This window comes from Melospiza georgiana, chromosome 1 (assembly GCF_028018845.1).
Source record: "Melospiza georgiana isolate bMelGeo1 chromosome 1, bMelGeo1.pri, whole genome shotgun sequence".
Classification (NCBI taxonomy): Eukaryota; Metazoa; Chordata; class Aves; order Passeriformes; family Passerellidae; genus Melospiza; species Melospiza georgiana.
The window spans coordinates 9380373-9405398 of record NC_080430.1 but is presented as its reverse complement, the minus strand read 5'-3'; the positions used below and the strand labels follow the sequence as shown (position 1 = coordinate 9405398).

The 25026-nt window shown below is 39.6% G+C and overlaps 1 protein-coding gene across 1 annotated transcript in view; it reads right to left on the bottom strand.

Moving 5' to 3' along the window:
- Positions 1–1468: 1468 nt before the first annotated feature.
- Positions 1469–25026, bottom strand: part of UBE3C (ubiquitin protein ligase E3C) — a 74596-nt gene continuing 51038 nt past the window's right edge. Inside the window, exons 19-23 of the mRNA XM_058021149.1 lie at positions 18756–18968; positions 10271–10459; positions 10108–10174; positions 9143–9273; positions 1469–6059 (exon numbers count right to left, since the gene is read on the bottom strand). Of these exons, the coding sequence (XP_057877132.1) occupies positions 5889–6059; positions 9143–9273; positions 10108–10174; positions 10271–10459; positions 18756–18968 (771 nt within the window). The 3' untranslated portion in view covers positions 1469–5888. The remainder of the gene's footprint in view (positions 6060–9142; positions 9274–10107; positions 10175–10270; positions 10460–18755; positions 18969–25026) is intronic.

The window sequence follows — 25026 nt, the reverse complement described above, 5'->3', positions numbered from 1 at the left end:
AAATCCAACCTTACCTGGTAAGTGCCACTGATTAACAACCACAGGAATGTGACAAGGAGGAGATTTACTGTCACTTAACTCAGTCCTCAGTCACATCAAAGTCCACAGAAGGAATTTTGAAGATGCTTCTGGGGTCACTAACAAGCAAGGCAGAGAAAGATGGTTACAGTCTTGGAAGCTGTGTCATAGGATAGGAGGAGAGGCTGAGAGAGCTGATGTTGTTCAGCCTGGAGAAGACTCAGATTCCTTAATATTGCCCCACAGGACAAGAGGCAATGGGCACAAACTGGAATACAAGAAATGTGTTTAAACCTGATTTAAAAGGTTTTATTGTGAAGTCAATTGAACACTGAAAACAAGTTGCCCAGAGAAATTGTGGATTCCCCATCCAAGAAGACATTCAGAACTCCGCAGGTGAAGGTCTTGCCCACCCTGCTGTAGGTGACCCTGCTTTGAGCTGGAGTTGGAGTAGGTGATCTCCAGACATTCCCCTGACTTCAGCTACTCGGTGTTCTCTTTAATGGATTCAGCTTGTGTAACTTCATGATCACTTCTTGCCTTGTATTGTCCCTCTACACACATGAGAAATTTATTGCCCTTTCCAGACTACCAGATACATACTGAAAAACAGGTCAGATACATGGGCATTTGTGCTTTTATTAATGTTACAAATTAGGAAATGCCCTACAAGAGGAGTTTTCTGTAGTTTTATGTTTACCACATTTTTAGTAGCAGGTAAGCTGAAGCATTTATGCTGCTATTTCTAAACAGTCAAAAAGAAATATGCACAATACTAACTTTATAAATATTAAAGTAGAACTAAAATTGTTTTTAACAATGAAAATAATAAATAAGCAAAGGGAAGCAGGTAAGTCTAATTATCAAAGGAGATAAAACTAAATTGCACCTTCAAAGGAGCCCACATGTGCTAGAATTCCAGAAGCTGAAAGAAATTTTTGTGTTTGCTGACAGCGTAGCATTCCTCACTAACAATTACAGCTTCTCAGACTTCTATCCATGGAGTTTTATTCTTTCCAAAGATTCTGAAAGAAGTTTTTACAAAACAGAGCAAGTGCATTGTTTGGAAGACACCCTGAACAAAGGTAACCCTCAGAGCTGCGGCTTCCTTGGCAGAGTGGGGAATCACAGCTCAACAGCTGAAGGTAGGAACCATCCCAAAGCAGAACCACAGGAATGTTTGGAAAACAGTGGAGACTGAGGCCAGCCATGAACCCAGCCCTGCCAATCCCAGCACTGAACCAAGCCCCTCAGTGACACATCTCCAGGAATTTGAAATTCCTCCATGAATGTGACTCCAGCACTGCCATGGGTGGCCAGTTCCATCAGTACTACCTTTGAAATCAACTAGCAGTTTAATATTAGATTTAGAAACTATTCAGAACCATCAGTTTTTAACAAGAGAATGCCCAATTTACTGCAAAAAAAATGAAAGAGTGTTTCTGCAGAGTTTCAAGAAAACTCAAATTATTTTATTCACAAAAGCAGAAGTCAATAAAAATATAGATATCCTGATCAGTTTTACAGACCATGTTAATTTCTTCTCTCCTTCACTGACAGGCAAAAGCATCATGAAAAAAAAGTAACAAGCATTTACATCACAAACCATTATTAACACAGATTCATGTATATGAGCAAATATTACAGGTCCAACAAATATTTCTCTTTTTCCTTTTTTTCTGTGCTGTAGTGCTTTTCAGTGGTGGCAAGAGTTTGTGCTGTCTCACTGGTATTTAATTAACAGTTTTTAGTAGAAACTGAAATGTATGAACTCACTGCACTCAGTTTTTGCTCTAAATTTCAAACCCCTTTATAGGATTGAGAATTTTTGTGCTATATTATTCAAGTGATGCCAAAAAAAAAAAAAAAATAGTCAACACTGCTACTAATAGCATCAGGAAGCTCATTTTTTTATTATTTTTATGGAGCACCTCCCCAAAAATTACCTGAAGATATCCTCCTCATTCAAATTAAACATCTGTCATCTCAGTGTTTATGCAGGGAACTGGAGGAAAATCTTCCCTCTTCTAAAGATATAGAAATGTTCCCTAGAAATCAGCTTTGTAACATTTATACAAGTCTGGCTTTCAGGACCATGAAGGAAGACAACAGAGATTAAGCACAAGGCCAATTACTCCTGGTTTGGTTTGCTGTGCTTTGTTTTATTTTAATCCACCTAACAGGACTGAAACCCCATCTGGAAAAACTCTCACTGGAAGAAAGAGACCAAGTGTTAATTTTATTTCTTTATTCCACTTTTAACACCTTTGAAATCTGTAGAGGTGAAAAATTTGTGAACTCTTCTATCATGCAGACCTTGACAAAAATGTTTGTAGAACAGGTTGTAAAATTACAAACCCAAACCTAGTTGAAAACAAAAACCAATCAGAAAGTGCTTGCTTTTTCAAAAGCAAGCACTGAACTAGGAGGAAGAAACACTTTAGTACAGAAACTTACTTTAAGGAAGGTTGTCTTGTACAGAAACCAACCCCAAACTCATAATTATTAATGCTGTAATTCTGATGATCAAATCTACAATAAAATTCCAGGCTGCTTGCATGCAGAGTGCTCCTGCCTCTGCCTACCTCAACCCTGGGAGCATCACCACTGGGGGACAGTTTGCTCTTTTTTTTAAAATCCAGAAAACTCAGTTTCACATACAAACAATTCTTGCTGCAAGAGATCATTTCTACCCCCCTGCTCCCCAGGACGTGTCTGTTACCCTCTCACACCTTTACCTCCTTAAACATCCAGCAATAGATGATAGAAAAGCAGAACTTGTGCCTCCCCCTGCCTGCCTGAGAGCAGCTGGCAGAGCTGCAAGCACTGGCTGCCAGGGAAAGCCCCACTGTGCTCTCAGTGCAGCCTGGATCTGAAGGGGTGAAGCTGCACAGAGACACACAGTGACACAGTGCCTGGGCACAGTGACACAAACTGCTCTGATGGCTGCCTGTGCCAGTGTCACATCCACAGGGCACAAACGTCACTGAGTGCTGCAGGACAGAGAAATGAAACACCAGAGTAGTGCCAGCAAACTCAAGTTCTCTCCTGGAGGTTTCTGCAGCTCTGTGCTTGCTGCCATTACAGCCCTGTGCAGTCACAGTCCCCCAGCCTACCCTCCCTGTGGCACCCCTGCTCTCCTGGCCACACACAGCAATAGTGGGCACTGGCTCCTTTTCAAAAGCACAAAGTGCACAATACCAGTCACCAGTACTTGGCATGACTCCAACACAATCTTCAAAATACAAATATTTAATAGAAAAATTTAATTTAATTTTACAAAATACAGATACAACACTACTCGATGTAGCAAAATAATGGAATTGAAAAATAATTTCAAAATATTTAAAGCATTAGGTTCTAAAATAAATAATGCTATCTAAAAGAAGTGTTCAGGTTTTGCAATTAGGAGGAGGCAGTTTCACTATTACTGATCTCTTCAACTTCTTTACAAGTTTCATAATTTATGTAGAAAAATATACAAGAAAAGAATTTGGGATAAAGAATAAGTTGAGCATGTAACATTTAACATAAATAAAAAGCCTAAAGCAAAACCAAAAAGAAAACCAATCATTTTATTTCTGTACATCAAGACTACAAATAGTATTTTAACACTTCATTTATTACCCAAATTAAGAAATTATACATTTTTATATGGTTACTAGTAAACATCTTAAAACCACTCAGTTCCCCCACATTTAAAAGGATATTGCTGGTCACTGCTTATTAAATTGGAAATCCAGCAGAGTTTCCAGTAACAGCAAAATATTTTTTTTTGCATAAGAGATGAATACAAATTTGATTGTAATTTTTGATGATTTAAAATATAAAAGTAAAGTTCAGAGGGATGGACTGATGAATCTTACAGTCTGAACTATGACTCCTTTTCTAAACTCCCTGGAGTTTGCATACGAAACCCTACACTGTGCCTACTGTTAGAGGATCAGCTCCTTCCATGTGAGAGCAATTTTTCTGCCCAGATATCAAATTACATTAAGCAGCATATTCCCACTTACTTTTCTCAGCAGAAATACTGCAGGGAAATGGATATAAAAGCTGTTTAATCACAAAAAAAGTTAATTTGTTTAGTGTCTACGGCACAGATACGGCATTTAAGATGGAAAGAAATGATAGGGAAAAGGAATGTGAACACCACAGGCTTCAAATATAAAAGATAAAGCCTGATAACTTTGGTTCAAATAACTTTAATTATTATTACATGTATATTTTTCCAAAGTGGTGATTTCTATATGTACTGTATGCAATAGGAGACTGATTCATTTAAAACCAACCAACCATCAACAAACCTGTACAGGCACAAAAGACAGAACAGGACAGAGAACACCTGGAAAGTCACATCCATTCAGAACAGTGTCCAAGTGATAATGATGCAGCAAAGGTTGAACTTAAAATAATGCAAATCTGTTTTCTTCAAAGTGCTTCAGAAAGCACAACTGGAATATTACACCCATTTTATCTCAGTGTCTACCATCTTGAGGGAAGGTGGTATGAAACAAAATCAGTTCTGCAACAACTGTCAGAGCATCATGGACTATGCTGAGTTGGAAGGGGTCAATCGGGATCATCCAGTCCAACTCCTGGTCCTGCACAGGACACCCCAAGAGTCACAAGTGTCTGAGAGCATTGTTCAAATGCTTCTTGAACTCTGGCAGACCTGGGGCTGTGACCACTGTCCTGGGGGAGCCTGTTCCAGAGCCCAACCGCCCTCTGGGTGAGAAACCATTTCATGACACCCAACCTGAACCTTCCCCAGTCCAGCTCCATGCTGTTTCCTCAGGTCTCATCACTGTCACACAGAGCAGAGATCAGTGCCTGCCTCTCCTCTTCCCCTCACAAGGTGGTGTTACTGCAGTGAGGTCTCCTCTCAATCTCCTCCAGGCTGAACAGGCCAAGTGCCCTCAGCCACTCCTCACACAGCTTCCCCTCCAGGCCCTTCACCACCCTCATGGCCTCCTCTGGATGCTCTCTAATGGCTCAATGTCTTCTTTATATTGTGGCACCAACACCTGCCCCCAGCACTCGAGGTGAGGCTGCCCAGTGCACAGCAGAGGGGACAATCCCTCCCCTGCCCAGCTGGCAGTGCTGTGCCTGATGCCACCAGGACAGGGCTGGCCCTCCTGGCTGCCAGGGCACTGCTGGCTCATGTTCAAATTGCCATCAAGCAGGACCCCAAGGTCCCTTTCCACAGCTGCTCTCCAGCCTCTCACTGCCCAGCCTGTCCACACAGCCAGGGCTGCCCTGTCCCAGGTGCAGAACCCAGCACTTGTCCTGGTTGAATTTCATATGGCTGCTGATTGCCCATCTCTCCATGATTTGTAAACCACTCTACAATATAAGTTACAATGTCAGGTTGTCAGAAATGAGCATTTTCATCCTCTCAGTTCTGGGATATCTGCAAACATCTGCTTGCCTTCCTTCTACAAGATTAATTACAGGATGTTAGCCCTGTCTCATCCCAATGCACCGCACAGTACACAACTTTATTGCCAGTTTGCAAAATTATTTATGTTTGAACAGCACATAGCCAAAGCTTCATCTTTGGTTAATTTCACTGAGATGTCACTGTTCTTTAAATGTGCTCTTTCTCCACACCAACACAGAAATCAGCCACACTGCACACAGCATTCATTGTTTTCAGTCATAAAGCAGTGTCAACGCAATATTCAGTAATGGAAGCTAACTAAGAAATCGTGTTTAGAAATGAAACCTATTTGAGGGCATTTGGTAAGACACAAGAGCTGCAGAAATGTAGACAGAATTCCCTTAAAACTGCTCGGGTATGGGGGCTGCTTATAGAGTAGGCACTGGTTCATTCTTCTGCAGGTCATCCACACAAGCATGGGTTGGACTCAGCTGAGTTCAAATCCAGCAGCACATTCAATGGCATAGAGGAGCTTGCTTCGCATCAGGTTCTCATCATAAAACTCAGGAAGCTTCAGCAAGTTCATGCAGGTACTGGCAGTAGGCAGCCTGTCTAAATCTGATCCTCCATTGTGAATGCAAAATGCAGGATATAACTCCTGGAAGATGCAACCAAAACAAAAAACAACCACATATCAAAAAATGTATACAAGCCACAACTATACTGTAGCAGCTGGCACACATTTCTACAAAGTAAATGACTGGATGAAAACCTGTCACAATGACACTCAAGTGGCATTTCTTTCACTCCTCATACCACCAAAACCACTCTTGAATTGTGCAGTGTCTCCCTCTGCCTTGTCCCAACAAGATCCACTCATTTGGAACACACAGAGCAATTTATGTGATTCTAAGGAAAATACAATGATTTGTTGTTGTTCGTACAGTCTATGGTAAAAATTTGCAGTGCTACACAAACATAAGATCAATGTGCATAGTGAGTCTGTAATGATAAAAATTTGTCAAACCCTGATTGTTCTTTGATGCATTAACTACTGATCTGAAGAACATGCTTTAAAGACATTTTGTATGTAGTATTTAATTGGTTTAATAATATCCCATTTATCATCTTCCAAAAAGTAGTATAGTGAAAAATATATTTATTTGTTACCTCCAAATCACCGCTTTTGCTGGCAACACAGTATTCATTTTATCAAAAGCTTGCCTGAGGTAAAAAAGTTCTGATTTCAGAAACTGGAAAAAAATTCCAGCTTCAAAGGCAAAAGGTCAATGAGATTCTAAGCTAAATTATTGTTCAAATGGAGGCCTTAAAAGTATTTCATGGCTAAAATGTTGCATTTTTAGTGTTCCTTTCAAAATGCTAATTGAATTCCCCTATTCTAGCTTTAAAAATGGAAAAATGGAGTTCTAAATTGAAATGTCATGCCAAGGGCACCATTTGTTGCATAATTAAATACTGTACAGCGGGAAACTGCAATAGTTTGGAAGGGAAAAGTATCATCAATTTATTATGTGACCTGATTGGAACTTAACAATTTTCAACCACAATTTAATGATTTTTTTTTTAATCTGTAACAATCACATTTATTAAACTTATTAAATTTTAATTAGCTTTAGTAAATGTTATTCTGAACCCGACTCTGGCAATGAAAGTTAAACATTTTTAAATGATGCAAAGCTAAACTATGTTATCGATAAGCTATGACTGTCAAGATATTTCCTAATCTTAAATTAACATGCACTGACTTAAAGAAAACATTCTGGTCCCACAATATAATGCATACATAGAAAACTTCACAGTGAGAACCAGAAATACACAGAAAACTTCAGAGTGAAAACCAGAAATTGTGTTTCTCTCAGAAAAATACAGCACACACACTTTGAAGATTTTGAAGATGGTTTGTCTTCATGTTTCCCATCAACATAAACACGTTCTCATGCTTACTTGGCTGGCAATACTCAGCACTCCTGTGGCTTCACACTCTGCACCTTCCAAGCTGCAAACAATGCCCTGTCAGGGGCTAGCAACACATTTCTGCTGATAACAAACACAGTCACCCACTGCCTTTCCAGGCAAGCCCCTGCTCTGGAGGCAAATCCTTGCTCCCAGGTCCTGCTGCAGCCACCACAGCTGCAGAGCCAGCAGAGCAGGTCTAATGCCCTTTCAGCTGCTTCCCTCTGCCAACACTGCTGCATGTGGCTGAGCATGCAAGCCCCTTGTGCACTGAATCCATCTTTTAACTTACTGCTTTCATGCTGAAAGTCTGGTGACTAATTTTCATTTTTTCCTAGCCATGTCTGCTACAGGCAGTTTGGGGCCCATCTCCCAAGTGAACACGCACACTGCAGCTTTCCACATTTAGCTTTTGAGTGTGCCACTGTCAGCCTGAATATTTTTAGACTTTTGATTCACTTCCTCCATCTCTTCAAATGTCACACCGGATACCTCAAAGCTGGGTACCTACATCTGCATTTCCTCCTCTCCCCTTGTAATTAAAGAGGATGACAACCAATGGGAACTTCTGCTTACTTGGTTTCCCCAATTGTTTCCCAGTTCACCCTTCTGATGTGCACTGTTCTATCCTGGTCTCATCCCAAAGTTTTCCAATTGCTCTTCCTGCTGTCCTGTAAAATCCTATTCATTGCTAGAGTACTGCACAGTGATATCTGCATGGACTTGGGGGGTTTAAGAGAAAAGCCTGCAGATTTTTAAGTAAGGAATCACATAAATCAATAGATAAATACCAGAGACAGGATTCATGTGATTCAACAGCCATGTTCATTGTCTCCATATCCCTATCTATGGACACTCTTTACTGTTAAAGGGGATCTGGTTAGCATGTTTTGGGGAGTCTGAGACATGACTCACTTCATCCTGAAGCTGACACATGAACAGTAAGACCAATCACCAACTGAAAGTGCCAGCTCCAATCCTAGATGTCTATAAAAGGAGTGTAGCTGAGCTATAGATTACAGATACTGAAGATGGAGGATGTTGCCCATCCATCCACATGGTAACACCACCACACAGCACTGAATGTTCCCACATTTTAGAGGAAATTATGTGATGGCTGCTTCTTAGCCAAAATTCTGAAGTCCACTGAAATTCATAGGTAGAACGACCCCAGAATTTAGTTTCAAAATGTCTTCACCTTGCCTTGGCCTCTCTTTAGTTTTATCAGCAATACAGCAGATTTTGATACTCAAGCTTCCCTGTAAATCTGGAGACTGCAGCTGAATATTTTGCTGCTAAGAGTAATCAGATGTGGGCTATAAGCAGATAAATGGCAATTACAAGAAAATACATGTCCTGCTTCAAATGGTTGATTTAAGAGGATCAAATTTCATAACTGCTTTCATATTTTAACTTCTCTTTTGCCTGACTTAGAAGACACTAGGCTTAACCCAACCTGTTGTGTGAAACTGGTAGCAACTCTCCTTCTGCACAACATGAAATGGCAGCAAGGACTTTCCATCACACACAGCAAGTGCTCTAATCAGTGAACTGCAGGCTTATCAAATTTCACAGTTAAAACAGAAAGCAAAAGAATACTTCATTACATATTTTAAAACTGTACTTATTATACATGCAAATGCAAACATTGAAGCTGTTTCTGTAGTCATGGATAAGAATTCTCAAATTGTAGATTCCTAAACAAGAAAAACTGGAACCAACATCTGCAGCATTTCTAAAAGCTTGCCAGGAAGTCAGAGGACATACCTTGAACCCCAGAAGGGGTGGTCGAGAACAGCTCGTTACAAATTTGAGTAGTTTGCGTTTCTCTTCGTCAGTGAAGCTTTCTACAACCCTCCAAAATATTTTAATTACAGGATGGTCTGCTGTGTAGCCACCTACAATGAGATTTAAATGATTTACAGCTAGAACAGTTTTATGTAAGAAATAAATTCTTCAGAAAACCTAGCATCAATCTTGAAGGTTTGGAGAATATACTATAGCCAGCAGGCTTTTATTGCTAACTTCCAGTACCTACAGATCTGTCATCACTGCAATTTCAGTTTCATTGCTTAGCTGTGGCTACTTTATCCTTCATCTTCTTAAATGCAGTTTTCTTCACTGAGGCCTATTTTAATTTAGTTTTATTTAGTTTAGTATTTAGCTAGTAACTTCAGATTGTTGCCTTTCACTCCAAGAGTGTGCAAAATCTGCAAGACCCAGGATGTTACTGATTAATCTGCTTACCCTGAGGTGAGCCCAGATGTGAACTGATGATTTGGTAGCTACTTTTTGATTACATTAATGGTAAGTGCAGGGGACAAATGAAGTAAGATACCTTGCATTTTTCACAAGGAAAATATATGATGTCTATTCAGACTCTCTGAGAAATGGTAAGTATCTAAATGAGGCAGTAGAAACTACTATCGCAAAGTAATTTGCAGACTTATTTTCAGATTGATCAGACATAGTCTAATTTTAATTTAGAAAATAAATGCCCTCAAATTATCTGGCTATAAACTTGAATTTAAGCATGTGAAAAAAATAAATTGTGTCTCTCAATTTCCTACCATTTATAGAACTGGGTTGTAATTTTAGCCAGTTTTCTGAATTTGGCCAAAGGTAACAAGAATGACCCTGCAACTTTTTCTTAAAAGGCAGAATGAAAAGCAAGTTCAGTTATTCCCAAGTCAGTCATAACAGATTTTTTTATTTAAGTAAAATTTGCTTACCTGAATAGTTTGTGAAAGACTTAAGGTCATCCAAACTAATCGGAACTTGTGCACCAGAAGTCAGAACCTGAGGGCAAAGGAAATGAGAGCGTTCCATTAGAGGCAGAAGTGAGCAATGATTTCTGTTAGGGGCAGTTGCTCTGTGCAGCTTCAAGCACAGTACCTGTATCTCCTGCTGGTCAAACATGCGCAGCCACTCGAGGTTGACGACGTTGGCCAGCCCCTGGCGGAAGGCCAGGCAGTGCTGCCGGATCTGCTTGTTCAGCCGGTAGTCGGCCACCAGGTGGATGTACGCGATCCGGTTGGCGCTGGTGACGGGGATGTCCTTCCCACCTGGCTTCAGCTCAACCACCTAAAACACAGCCATTCTCATCACCTGGCAAACTGCACTTCTGTGCCCTAGCTGGGAAATGGGGCTGCAAAACATTCTAGTCAGTGATGTATCCCTTGGAAGTTAAAACATTCTAGTCAGTGATGTATCCCTTGGAAGTTAAAACGTTCTAGTCAGTGATGTATCACAGAATCACAGAATTTCAAGACTGGAAGGGACCTATAAGATCATCTAGTCCAGCCGATGTTCTAACTGTTCAACTAGATCATGGCAGCAAGTGCCACATCCAGTCTTTTTTTGAATTCTTCAAGGGATGATGCCTCTACCACCTCACTGGGTAAATGTTTCCAGTATCTGACCACTCTTTCTGTGAAGTATTTCCTTCTTACTTCTAACTTACATCTGGCTTGACGCAACTTGAGACTGTGTCCTCTTGTTCTATCCGCTGTCGCCCGGAGAAAGAGGCCGACCCCCAGCTCACTACAGCCACCCTTCAGGAAGTTGTAGAGAGCAATGAGGTCGCCCTTGAGTCTCCTTTTCTCCAGGCTAAACAACCCCAGCTCCCTCAGTCGCTCTTCGTATGGCTTGTGCTCCAAGCCCCTTACTAGTCTCGTTGCCCTCCTCTGGACACGCTCAAGTAACTCGATGTCCCTCCTAAAGAGAGGGGCCCAGAACTGGATACAATACTCCAGGTGAGGCCTCACCAGTGCCGAGTACAGGGGAAGAATGACCTCTCTGCTCCTGCTGGCCACTCCATTTCTGATACTGGCCAGGATGGCATTGGCCCTCTTGGCTACCTGGGCACACTGCTGGCTCATATTCAATCCCTTGGAAGTTAAAACATTCTAGTCAGTGATGTATCCCTTGGAAGTTAAAACATTCTAGTCAGTGATGTATCCCTTGGAAGTTAAAACATTCCAGTCAGTGATGTATCCCTTGGAAGTTAAAACATTCCAGTCAGTGATGTATCTGTTTGAAGATGGCTATGATGACACATTCAGGAATATTCACCTCAAAGAAGACAGAAGATTAGGAGGAGCTACAAAGGTGTTTTCTCTGGTTATGTGTAAGAGCACATTCTGTGCACTCAGACCTCCACTGCCAATACAGCTCATCACACAGCCCTATGGTTTATCATCAGAAAGCTGGATTAGGCAAGCTGTGCTTGACTGGCTGGGCTCTTCCCTAGCTGCTGCTGGTGAATTCTGCAGGGTCACATTATGGTAAAGCAATGGCCACTGGGCGGCCCCAGAGCCTGCAAGGGCTCCCTAGCATTCAGCAGCCTAAGATAGGAAATGCCTAGTCATGATGACTGGACCTTAGAAGCCCCTCTCTTCCCCCTTTGGAGCCTTGCTTATCTCTCTGTAAGACTATAGGCCACTTTCCTTTGACCCTTACTACTGGACAATTTCTAAAACCCCTGTATCCTATAAAAACCTCTACTTCTGCCCAGCTCAGGAGAAGAGCTGTCACTGAGAACCTTCACAGAAGATTCAATAAAGACATCGCTGTGGAACCTCACACAGCCTTCTCTCTCTCCCTGCATCTGCCTACTGGCACCTAGCAAGCAAAGAGCTGAAATCACAATGTGCTGATAATCTCTAAAAGAGCTGACACCACTTAAGCTTGCTAAGGTTGCCTGAGGCTAAGAACTGCTTGGGAACTGGGACAGGTGGGCAGCCTGAGCAGGGCTGAGCTATCCGGATCCACTGCAGCCCGCTGGGGACACCCTGAAACCCGGCCGGAGGCTGCGTTACTGCTGAGTCAAAATTGCAAGCTCAGCATTCACAATTCATCCTGTGGAAAATGCTCTGTTGTACACACTCAGTATATTCAATCAAAGTAAAAAACACAACCAAACAAATCAAGTCTTACTGGGAAGCTCAACTTTTGTCCTTCAAGTACACCAAGGTACCTCAGTATGGGAGAATTTTTAAAGAAAAATCCCAAAACTAAAGATGCTGTACTTGCATTAAGATATAAACCAGGTTCAAAGATAGCTGTAATTAGAACACTATAGGCCTTCACATATCCTACTCTTTACTACATGGGGTTAATTCAGTCAAGCAGCAGCCCAATTGGAAGGTATTATTAGAGTACTTAAGAGAAGAATTAAAAAAAACCCTAAAAACACCGTAATACCATCACCTTCTGAACTCTTCCAAAAATGTTGGGTTTTTCCAACACTCTGGAGTCAGCAATTTCTTCATTTAAACCAACAGTGCACTTCAGTATGTGGTAATAATGGCATTTTTAGAGCACAGAGAATTAAACACATGAATAGCTTCTTTTCTAACATGTTACCTAGTAATGCAGCTGCTCATGTACTAAGTAAAATGTGCAAAATGGTATGATTAAAAATTCACAGTACTTTTGAGCATTCAGACTTTTTCTTGATTCATAGCTCTTTAAGACAAAAGAAACCATTAAGATCTGTGAATTCTGACCTCCCAGATGACACAGGCCAGAGGATTCTGTCTAGAGATTCCTGTATTCAACTCCATAAATCCACAGATGAGTTAGAGCACATTTTTCAAGACGTGCAATCCTGTGATTCTGCATCTAACACTTTCTTTGATAAGCTACCATAACCTGAATTACAACAGGTGTTAAAAATATGTCTTACTTCCCCACTTTAATCCTTCAGCTGCAAGCTTCTGGCTTTTGTTAGTTCCTACAGTAAAAAAACTCATCACTACTCCACCATGTCTGTGTGCAGGTACTTAAACCCTACTCCTGCAAGAATTAAGTAAAATTAAGGTGTCAGTGTAGGTGGCACCATTTCACATCCTATACAGATTACTTTGTTCCTTCCACAAGAGCCAGGAGGGCTCTCTCTGGGATCCACCCATCACAGCACCAGGCCTGGGATACAGTCAGGGATCATTTTCAGAGGGTACAGGCCAGTGCCTGGGACCACTGGCTGGCCTGAGGGTATTTTTACTGGTAAAGTCCACATGGAGTGTGAATAGAAGTGTGGGACATGCTCCATACCACAATGGAAACAGCTGATGGGAAGGGGCTCCTGCACTGCTGAGCTCTGTGTTTCATCCACTGTACTAATTTTACTACTGTTGCTGAACAGTTAATCATCAGATTAATCCAATTATTGACAAGAAGCATTCTAATTTTCACTTCAAATCCAATGGGTAAAGTTTGTTCATACCTACTGCCCTTATTTCAGTGTTGAAGAGCTTAATCAACTCTTTTCTTCCTCCTCAAATATATCCATGATGTATTACTAAGGGGTAGTAACTTCATTCATCTTCCCAGAGACTTTTACATGGAACTAAAGACAGTTCTTTTAATTTCCTCTTATAAAATACCTTTTACAAAGCCTAACAAGACCAGAAAGTTTTCTCTTACTTCTTAAATTCTCATCCTCTTTAGCTTTACAAGATCAGAGCAACCAGAGATGTTCCACATGAACAGATCAGTGTTGTGACCTCAGTATTACTAACACTTCACTATCTGCCCACTTACAAACCTTCTCTACTTGTTTTGCAGAACTGCAGAATCCCTTGGGTTTCTGACACCAATTAATACCATATTAAAATGCATTAAAGCATATTTGTATCCTCTAACTCATCAAGCATCTCTTAAGAATATGCACACCAACAATAAACTAATAGATATCACTCCATGTGCATACAACAATTTCTGTGAGCTCAGTATTTACACTAAAAATGCTTGAACTGACCTCCTTCCTAAAATAGCCCAAGGGAACTACTGGCAGGGTGTTCTAGAAAACTTCTGTATTTTAAGTTCATCCCAGCACTAGGTGAAGTAAAATGTCTGACCTTCCCTGCAGGCCAGCAAACAGAAATCAGGACACAGATTAATTTACATTTGCATTGTAAGAGCACTGGCTCCACAGTGCTCTAGGCATGTCAGGAAAGCTGCATTCATTCTGTAATAAAAAGCTGTTCTGTTCCTATAAAGTTCTTCCTTCAAAGCAGAGAAAAAAAAAAAGGTGAACTCTTTCTGACCACTATTTTTAGAAAACAGGACAAAGTTGTTTTGTTTTGTTTTTTAAATCCTATTATTCCTTTCATTTTTATATTTTAAAGTAGCAAATCTTACTTTCTGATCCAGCAACATTTCTGTAGCTGCCCTTCCTCCCCAGAGCCCTGCACTGCCACAAGAACAGGCACAGCACTCAGTTAAGGGCATTTCCTGGGGTTTTCCAGAGACCCAACTATCCATTTTCAGAGTCTGTCAGTGTGAGGTTAATTTTACCACTGTTGTGTCAAAGTATCATCCAAGACCAAAGCAAAAGGGATAACAGACCACAAATAATAAATATATTATGCCAAAAAGGCCAAGAAGGATGTAAACCAGAAAACAGTAACACCTGGTAAGCATAAAACTGAAGTAAAGGTAGATGCACTCAGTGTGTTAATGGCATTAAAGGAACTATTGTAGAATTCTCACTTAATTCTAAAGTCAGGAATGATTGTTGAAGAGTTCCTTTTCAAAAAGGCCATAGCACAACAGGTCAAAAACACTTTATCAGCTTCATTTTTATTTTATCCATCCAGTCTTGGCCACTAGATGGGGCAAGCCAATAACCCAGGTTACCCGGGACGGCCACGCGAGGAAACCACAGCCCTGTGTCCTGTTTCTATTCTGCAGATCTAAGTTTAAACAAACAAACAAAAAGCCTTTTACCTTGGTTTGTAATCAAAATCGCATGTACTAAAGGCAATCAAACCATAAATATCCTTTAGGTGAGTATTCAGATTGTTCAGACAAATTTGATTCCCAACTCACAAAGTGCATCTTCAAAATGAAGGGGAAATACCAAAAGGGGACAGAAAAGTCCCATATGATGAAGACATAAGACACTTTATCTCTTCACAGAATCACAGAACCTCCAGTGCAATTTCATACAGCTCTTAGAGATAATCAAGAATTCCTACAAGATGAGAATCTTTTATCTTGGGCTCTCATCACTTTTGTTTACATCACCCCTACAGTTCTTCCCCCTTTTGAAAAGAAGACGATGAAGTTTCTTTTCCCTTTCCCTGTCATCTGCCTACCAGATGTTCATGCAGGAGTTCCAGGTAGGAGATTGCATATGAATGCCTAAGAATGTATTTTCTGTAAGTGTTATGAGTCTGCCTGAGAAGGCTCAGCCTCAGCTTAATTACTTTGCTGCTGAAAAACCTCTAAAATCATCCTTCTAAGCCACCACATCCTAGTAAAGAGGTTGTCAAGGCAAACTTTCAAAACTCTTTTTAGGGCTTCAAAATTTTTCCCCAAAGAAATTTAAAAGCAAAGAACTCCCCTTCGGTGAGTCAGCATATTTTCAGTGACAACAAGGGCATTCACACCTGCTTAAAAAGCCCAAGGTGTCCTAAAACCAAGTTCTGTATGATATGGATTTCACAGAAACTGAATATTTATTATAGTGCTTCTCTGTGGATTTGTGCCTTTACACTTTATTTATGGAATCTTCTGATCACACTCAGCTTGTGATCCACGTACTCTCAAGTACCAGTGTGAGACTGATATTCTCAAGCAGATTTTTTAAGTACAGCATCCAACATTTCTGAAGGAAGAGGAATGAGTGCTTGCATCTCCCTCTTGCCCTGGGCAGCCACAAAACTTGCTTTCCTCACTGAAAGAAGGGGAGGGAGAAAGGTCTAAAAAGAGAAGGTATTTTCTTGAATTTGCTAACCTTATTCTTACAGACCTTTCATAACCATCTCATCTACAAGATAAAAGGAAAAACAAGATCAATATACAGACCTGTAACCACAGGCTGACCTCCTCTGAGACTTTGCTACTGGCCACCATTTTCTGCAGGAGACCCAACAGCTGAAATGTGGGCTGGTATCACTGCATTAGATAGATCTTTATCAAAAGCTATTTGGGCTTGGAAGATAAGGTTGATGGCATAGCTCCCCTAATTAGCAGGTCTAATGTGCAAATTATTAAGTACCTTTTTCAACTTCTGGTGAATGCACTTTGACAATAGTTTAATGGGGTCTAAAAGCACATTACAGGATTGGAATCAATACACTGATAATAGAATCTGTACCTTCTACTGGTGACAGAGGCAATAGAGCCCCTTTTGAATGTGTCTTTCATTGCAGATAATGCTTTTGTGTCACAATTGGTGGATGGACACTGCCATGAGCAGAGCTATTTACAATGATAGATTTATGATGCATTTATTGGGCACTAATTTATTAAACACTAAAGTGGTTGTTTAGCTGAAAACTACATATAATGTACATTCAACCTAAGGAGTGCAAATTAAGCTCTTTTCCCAAAGTGAATTAGCCTTACCTTGGCACAAGCAATTAGTATGCAATGGTTACAAGTCAAACAGCAGATAAAATGTATTTATCCATATGAGGTTTATTAAGGTAATGAAATGAAGTATAAAAAGAGACTTGTTGCATTGAAAGGCAGAAGACAGTGACAAGAATCAATGGGTTCTGTTGAACTACACTAACAGGCAGTGAGCTTCATAAAAAGATGGCTGATACTTTGTGGGTAAAATGTTCAAGTATAAAACCAGCAAACCATCATCAAAATATTTATTTTAACTGACATTTCATCTTGTTATTCAGTAACTCACAAATTCATTAAATCTTCCTTTTAAAGTTAGGCCAAACAACTACAAATCATAAGTCTTGAAAATAGCAGCCACAGCCCTCATTTTAGTTAGATACTAAACTGGATTTGTGTTAGCTGTGACCAACAAAGCTATTACTTTAAGCAGAATTAAATAAATAGTTTTAGAACTCAGACTTTCCCCCCAGTATTAAAAATCTCAGATAATACTGGAAACAGCCATTTGGTGTGCTTTGCTCCCTAGAACCCAACCTCTGGGTGCTCACTTCAGTACCAGCCACACAGAGCACTCAGAATGTGCTTTTGGGTACATCTGTATCACATCTTTATCTCAAGTTTTTAAGTTTTTTCTAAAGACAGTGCAGGTCAGATGTTTTCCTATAGGGAGTGTAATCCAGGAAGGAAAATGACACATGATACTTGTTTAATATTAAATGTTATTTACATCAGTCAACAGTTGCCTCTCCCCTTTAGTGTGCTTTAGGAATCCCAAATCTGAGGGTACTATTTTAAAATTTAATCCAATCCAGATTTTAGGATCTTCTACAATGACAGGAAATGGATGACAGTAGAGTAAGATAAAATCCAAGCCTGACACTGTTCAAGCAGAAGTCTTGGCCAGCAAACCTGCCCTAACTAAAGGAACCTCAGAGAATTCCACTCCCAGTTTCCAGGACAGGTCAGTGCACCTCACTGGTGCTGCTGCCCTGGAGATGTGCTCACTCCTGGCCCCCTGAGCAGCAAAGCCAGAGCACTGCTCATCCCCTCCTGGAGTCTGCTCCTGCCTCACAACAGGAGCTGAATTCAGATGCTGCTGCTCATCACAGTGTGGTCAAGTCTACTTTTTTCATCCAATTATTTGCCATAATCGAGTGTAAGTTTGGAATCCTCAATTTTAAATCCTCTGAATTGAAAGAGGAAGCATGACAGAAGACTTTACCTAGGAGGTTACCTGCATTAGCACACTAAGGCAGGCTTTTAGAGCTCTAGTGATATTTATTTTCTACTATGAGTGATCTTCAGTAGACACAACAGAGCAAATATAAGCTGTAATCAAATTATATGGTGCAACTGCTTAAAAATTCAGACTTAAGGACCTAAATAACTGCTTTTCAGAAGCACTGAACACCATTCATCCCCTCTGACTAATCTGGTATCTCAAGCCTTAAAAAAAAGGGTGGGGGCTAATAAAAAAATTGAGGTTGATCAAACTTCAGGGTCTCTTACTTTGTAAGTTACAGATAAATGAGGCAAGGCTTATCTCACAATAATGGGTCTTTACTATCAGTATCATTTAAAACCTCTCTAACTATTGCTGACTGCAACTCTAAAACTAGGCAGTACTTCTGTAGTTTACACATAATCTAAATTTTGCTACTATTACAAGTGCAATTGAAGAAACAACAGATTTTTTCAGGAAACATTCTCAAGCAATAGAACTTTATATGTATGACTGTTAGAAAATCACTGCAGTTCACTCCTTAAAAGACCAGACCTTTAAGTAATCAAAAGTTATTTAAGTACACAGTTAGTTACTCTCTACTCCAAATATTGAACCACAATTCCAACTGATGACTTACAGCACCTTTAACAGTTGTTTCCCATCATATTTAAATTAAAAAATTAATTAGCAGGGATAGTAAAGATTCATCAGTCATAGATGAAAAGAAAATACAATAAAAAAGAAACTAAAGAAAATAAAGAAAATAAAAATTCAAAGCATTCTTACCTGTGCTTCCCCAAGGTCATTATTTACCACGGTGAAGTTGAGTCCAAGTTCTTCCACATCCCCTTCATAGCTCTTTAGAAAAAGCAAATTTTTGTACATCTCTGGGTCTAGTGAAGCTAAATGATGGATGTCAACATCAGCACTTGTCCCTAATAATTTTGAGAGGAAAAAACTAGCAAATGGCAGCTCCACCAGCATATTTTCATAAAGAGCCTGAAAAATAAAGCAATTAAAAGCACATTAGATATAACTGTTTGTACATGCAAGAATTCAGAAGGTTTCTCAATTTTTGAGTAATTCTGTCTTAATTTGGTGCCTGAGAATGTTCTTCTAGCATGGAAATAGCTCAAATATTGCATAAATTTAAGAATATTCATCCAAAATTTGAAATGTGAACATTCTTGTGAAATATCAAGGTCCCAAATCTCACAAATTAATTATGTTGCGATTTAAAATGCAAGGTCATTGCTTATCTGCCATCACTCTTTATCCAAACTGCATTTATTTTCAGGAAAAGCAAGGTTTGCTAAAGGACAATGCAACTGCACAAGAATGTCTTAGAAAAGAAGTTTACACCTCTACTTCCATTAGCACCATCACAAGCAGCATTATTCCATTCATATCAATCACTGCATGTAGAACTGTCATCCCCCTCACCCCCTTAGAGGAACTCTGCAAACCCAGCACATTTTAAATTAATAAAAACTATCTGGTGCATGTTACACAGATTCACCTTTGGTGAATCTCACTGCTCTAATGACACAGTCAAAATATCCTTCTTTCCAAGCCAAGAGCTGACCAGTTCTGTGTCACAGGTCCAATCCTGTCTGTGCCTGACTCTGCTACAGATGTCAAAAAATTCATGATCCAAACCTGACCCAAATCTTTTGACTGCAACCTCAAATTATCCCCAAGAATTTTCACATACCATTCTAGGTTCATCCACTGTATGAGCACATTTCCATGCAATGCAAAGTATCTTTGCATTGTTTTTTATAAGTCAGTAACAACTGCTTGCTTGGAAGAAAAATTTACTTATGGTAGCTCTCAGAAGAAGGAGAGGTGCACCCTTCAGGGCTATTCTGAATAAAGAACCACTGCTTTAAAAAGCCCATTCCTGGTACATGCTGCCCTTCTCACTGTCCACTCTGTTTGCCACATCAGCATCTCTACCAGTGACAACCAAATCTTTAAAGAAATTTAATAGCAATGCCAGGCTGATCAGACAAGGCATCACCAACATAACATCACTGTAAAATCATTGTTTGCTCCCTTTTAAGTCTCCAAGAGCAGAGTTTTGGTGTTACTGAATTCCTCCATAATCTGCTGCAAACTTAGAAAAGGAATCCCACTAAGGGAAAAAAAAAAAACAAAACTAAAAAAAGATTAATAGATGTAGCTCTAATCACTCAATGATATTGCAACAAAGACTTCAGGAATAATATGCACAATTCCTTAAACTTCTGAAAGAACATTTTTCTATGAGGTGAGTTAGACCTTGCAAAAAAAACCTGAGAATAACGAGTTCAAAGCCAAAGGGTGCATTATATTTAGAGCCATATGATTTATTCAAGGTGTAGAAGTCAAAATCCTCATTTGTATAGCTGACTTTAAAAGCAAACTAGAGGGATAAATCATTAATTTGCAATGTGTAAGGTCAGTGTTTGCTGTTCCTGCATTAGTAACAATAAAGCTATTGTAATTCCTTAAATATATCAAAGCTACCCGAATTTAAAATGGAATTCCATCTGTGACTCATAAAATGTAAATGCAGAGGTGTAATTTTTTACACAAGGCAGGTTTAAGCCTTTAGAGCATTCAATATACAAGGACTAATAAATGATAGCACTAAAAACTATGATCACATCAGCTAAATGGATTATAAATTAAATTTCCATAATGTATGCAACTGAAATACAAATGTAGACATAAATCAAGGTATTTTCTAAACACAGGTTAATTACACAAATTCAAAACCTGTCTATTTTTTATGCAAAATAATCCACTTAGCATTTTTCAAACTGGTCTTAAGTCTTCACCACTTGCAACACTTGATCCTAGAAGCCTATCAATAATTCCTTGTCAGGAAGAAAACAGCAATAGGTATATTGAAGAAACTTGTACGTTATTTTTCAAGCGTCTGTCTTTTATGAGTGTTTATTGCAAGAAATTGTGCCAAAATGATTTGAAATAAAAAGGATTAATTATGGTAGAAGCTTTTTAATATAAGTGAGTGCAGCTGCAATGCAATTAATGCAAATTGTGATGCTATCAGGAAAATAAATGTGAACAACATCACTGGCTATTTCTGTTTGCTGCCAAATAACTTCAGTAATTTACTACATTAAGAATCAATAAAAAAATAATGCATTTCAAATGCATCACTATTAATCTTCAGGTAGTTCCAAAGTGAACATTTATAACTTCATCTAAAAACTATATAAAGCATTTTTAAATAAACTAAATTGTGCAACTTGAGAATATCTTTAATTACTCCCTCTCTTAGCTAAGTGATTGCAATATTCAAAATAAAGTATTTTTGGAAAGAAGACAAACAGTAGTGTTTTAATTAGTTTGAAAGTCAAGCTATCCTAATAAAGTTTAATAAAAAATGCACTAAAACTCTGGTGAATAAAGTCACGATGAACTTTGGTTTTGTTTCAAAGAGGTGAAGGCCACCATTACAGCCCCAGCACTGCAGAGATGCTGAGAAGTACTGTGAACAACGTGAGTAAATAACTGAAACTTTATTTTCTGGATTCCATCTAATTGTTTCTCAGTCAGCACAACTGATCAGACTCCCTATTCTTGCTAAAAATGTGATTCCACACATTCCTGCCAGGGCAACAAAACCCTCAGCTGCTGATTCCCCTGGGTTTGTTTGCAAGCAGAGCAGTTGTACAGTGGAGGCTACAGGGTCACTACAACCAGAATAAGGTTCACAACTTGCAGATTATTTGTGCTGCGCTTTGTTTGGGCTGTTGGATTTGGGGTTTGCAGGGTGGGTGTGTGCTGGTGGTCACAGCAGGGACACTGAAGTTTCTTCTAAATCAGAGTAATATCCAGCTCACAGCTATGGCTGAAACAGGGTGGGAACTGCAGAACAATTTGTTTCCACCAGGAGCAAAACCTGCCAGCTGCCCATGGAAGCCCACCCTGATGGGGATTTTTCTAAAGCTAAATCTAAAGGCCAAGAGGGAGACTCCCCTCCTTCCTTGTTTTTCCATACTGGACTCCCTTGGGAAGCTGTAAGTTACCCTGTTTTAAGCTTAGTTTTTTGCCTGTCTGAACTCTCTGAACTGGCTTTCTACAACATCAACATCAAGGAGGCAGGAGCCCAGATCAGCAACAGGCAAGGGAATGGTGACCACCTCTCTCAGAGGAAAGCAGCTCTGCCAGATTAATCAGCAGTGTGAAGCTGCATCATTAGTGTACTAAAACAGTCCTTTCATACAATATATGGCCATGCTGTCCACACAGATCTTGTTCTCTTTCTTCCTCTCACAGCCAATGAGCAACAACACTGATGGCAGAAACTGGCTTGCTCTTGGACAGAGGTGTCTTCTTCTGTTTGGCTAAATCAGAGCTTCCTGTTCATACACTGCTTCAGGAGCTCAAAGCCAGCGAGTTCACCCAGTTTAACCAATGTCTATTTTAAAACGAATGTTTAAAACTTCGAATACTCTCACCCTTTCAGGAGTTTCCTTTCATTATGCAGCAATCACCAATGGGACTGATGCCTTTCTATGCTGAGCTCTGACAGTTCCCATCCCCAGCTTTCCCACCTGAGCCCCTGACCCCACTGGCTCTGCCCTGCAGCCCATGAACTGCACAGGCCCATGGAAGGCAGAGAGTGCAGGTGGGAAGTCATGAAAGGAGCAAGTGGTGCCCATGGATGGCATCAGATTTCCACCTTGTAATGTTCACACATGGGGGTCAACACCAACAACCTCAACCCATCCTGCAGAGCTCTGTCTCCCTGCAAGGCTGGGATATTAACACTCCAGCTGGACAGAAGGGCAATTTGAGGTACAAACTTGGGGTAAGAGGCTGGTCTGAAGCAGAGGCAGCGATGTTCACATCAAGGGCAACCCCAAAAGCACAGTGATGCTCACAGGGTGACACATTCCCAAGTAGCCAAAAGGTAATGTCTGTGAAAAGGCCAACTTGTATTTCCCAGCACTCTTTCAAACTCATGTAGATTAGGAATTTAGGTCCTTAGTTAAAAGTTGACATCTCTAGAGATCAAAAAAAAAAGTAATTTAAAAGCTTCTGAAATGACTAAAACAAAAAAAAATTTCTATTTCGGTAACAAATAATTTTCAGTACTCTCCAACCCAGTGTTCTAATTATGTCAAGTCTTTTCTATTTTCTGAAGAGATGGTTAAAATAACCATCTTGTTAAAAGGTCAAGAGCAATTATTTCACTGTGGAAAAGGTAGTATTCAGTGAAAGGAACTTCACCTACCTATCTCCCCCATTGTGAGAATGACTGCAGAACACACCAGAATATTAAAAACAACTAAAGTAAGAGAAAGCCTCCTGTGGTTAGGAAGTTTTCACTTCACATGCAGTCTGAAGTTGTTCCTCTTTTAAATAACCTCAGCCACCTGTGATTACAGTGCAGTTCCACAGTAACTGATTGCTACAGGGACTGGCCTTTACTCAGTTTGGTGACACAGATCACAATGTGGGCATTTGAAGTGATGAAAAATATGATCTTCAGACACAAATATACTGAATATACACTCACTACACATCTGTGATGTGGAGGAACAAGAATCAATTCGTCAAGCAAGCACCTTTCAGAGCAGAGGCATGCAATTAATATCTGTAATACATTATGGAAGAAGGATCTGGGCTGAAGGACAGCTGCACATAGTGACAAAAAGAGAAGGATGACAGCTCTCTGGACAAGGAGGACTTCTGTTATTCCAACAAAATAACAATTGTGCCTGATAGAGACTACAGATGTAACTATCACAACACCATTTAAGTACTCCATAGGGTATTGTACTCCAATACAAGGTATTGTTCAAGTATGACCCCAAGATTGGGGAATTGCTCTTCAGAAAGAGAAGATTCCATACCATGTTTTAAATTTGGACAAAATGTAAGCTATTGGAGTAATTTCAGCCAGATTAGCCATACACAGCAGAAGTTACACAAGCACTACAACATGCTGAATAAGGTTCAACAAATTGCATAAACAAATTTACAGATGAATTAATTAAACCTCCCTCCCTATAAGGCAGTTTTAGTGCCTTCACTTACACTTTCAGATCTACAACTAATTCTCATTTATTATTTCAAGTAAAATCTTTCTTAAGAAAAATAATCAGTCACTGCTGCTACTTTCCATTAATCCCTCACAACTTAGAACTGTATTTTAAAGCATAAACAATGCTAAAGTCATATCCATAGAAAGATGGGATAAAGCAGTAAATGACTGGACTTAAATTCAGTTATTTCCATAATCAGTCTCCAAGACCATAACCCTTTCTATTTCAGTAATTTTAAACAGTTACTATTAAATAATACTTAGCACTTACAGAGTGCAATAGATCTTCAAAGCTGTACAGAACCATTAATAAAAATGATCGAAAAATAGCAAAACCATTAGAACTTCCTTCTACCTTATTATTTATACCCTAGAAATATTTCATCACACTCACAAAGCTATTGGGGGCAGCAGAGACTTTTCAACCCTAATAAAAAAGATTAAAAATTTATGTTAAATTAAAATCAACATGTACTCATATTTTGAAGCATTTTTAGAGCTAACATTTAGTAATCTCTAGATAAAATAAATTCTTAAAGATGTGCTTAACAATGTGTTTAAAATTGAGGAAACCCCAAAATATATTCTTTCTAATGCCAATACAGTAAAATAAAATTATTCCTCCCAGGTGTGTCCCAATGCAATGTGTCCTGTTACCCTGGAGCTCTAAGCCACTGTTTCCAAGCCTCTGAGCAGTAGCAGATGTTTAGATGCGTTTGTATCACCATAGTAATGGAAAATCTGGTGCATTATCTTCCCTGTATTACTGTGAAAATTCATTGCTTGCCTTTGTTCTGTCTTTTAAAAGAACAGGAGTCCAAAATTCCACAGCTTGATGCCTGTAATGAGGCTTCAGCAAGCTTTAACAGCCCTTGCAGCAGTGTGAATATCATTACATTTTAAAATTTTTGGTTTTTTGTTGGTTTTTTTTTTAGAAAAAGCCTTTTAAAAATTGGTTTTACTTCAGATTTCCCACTCATTGTGAATTTG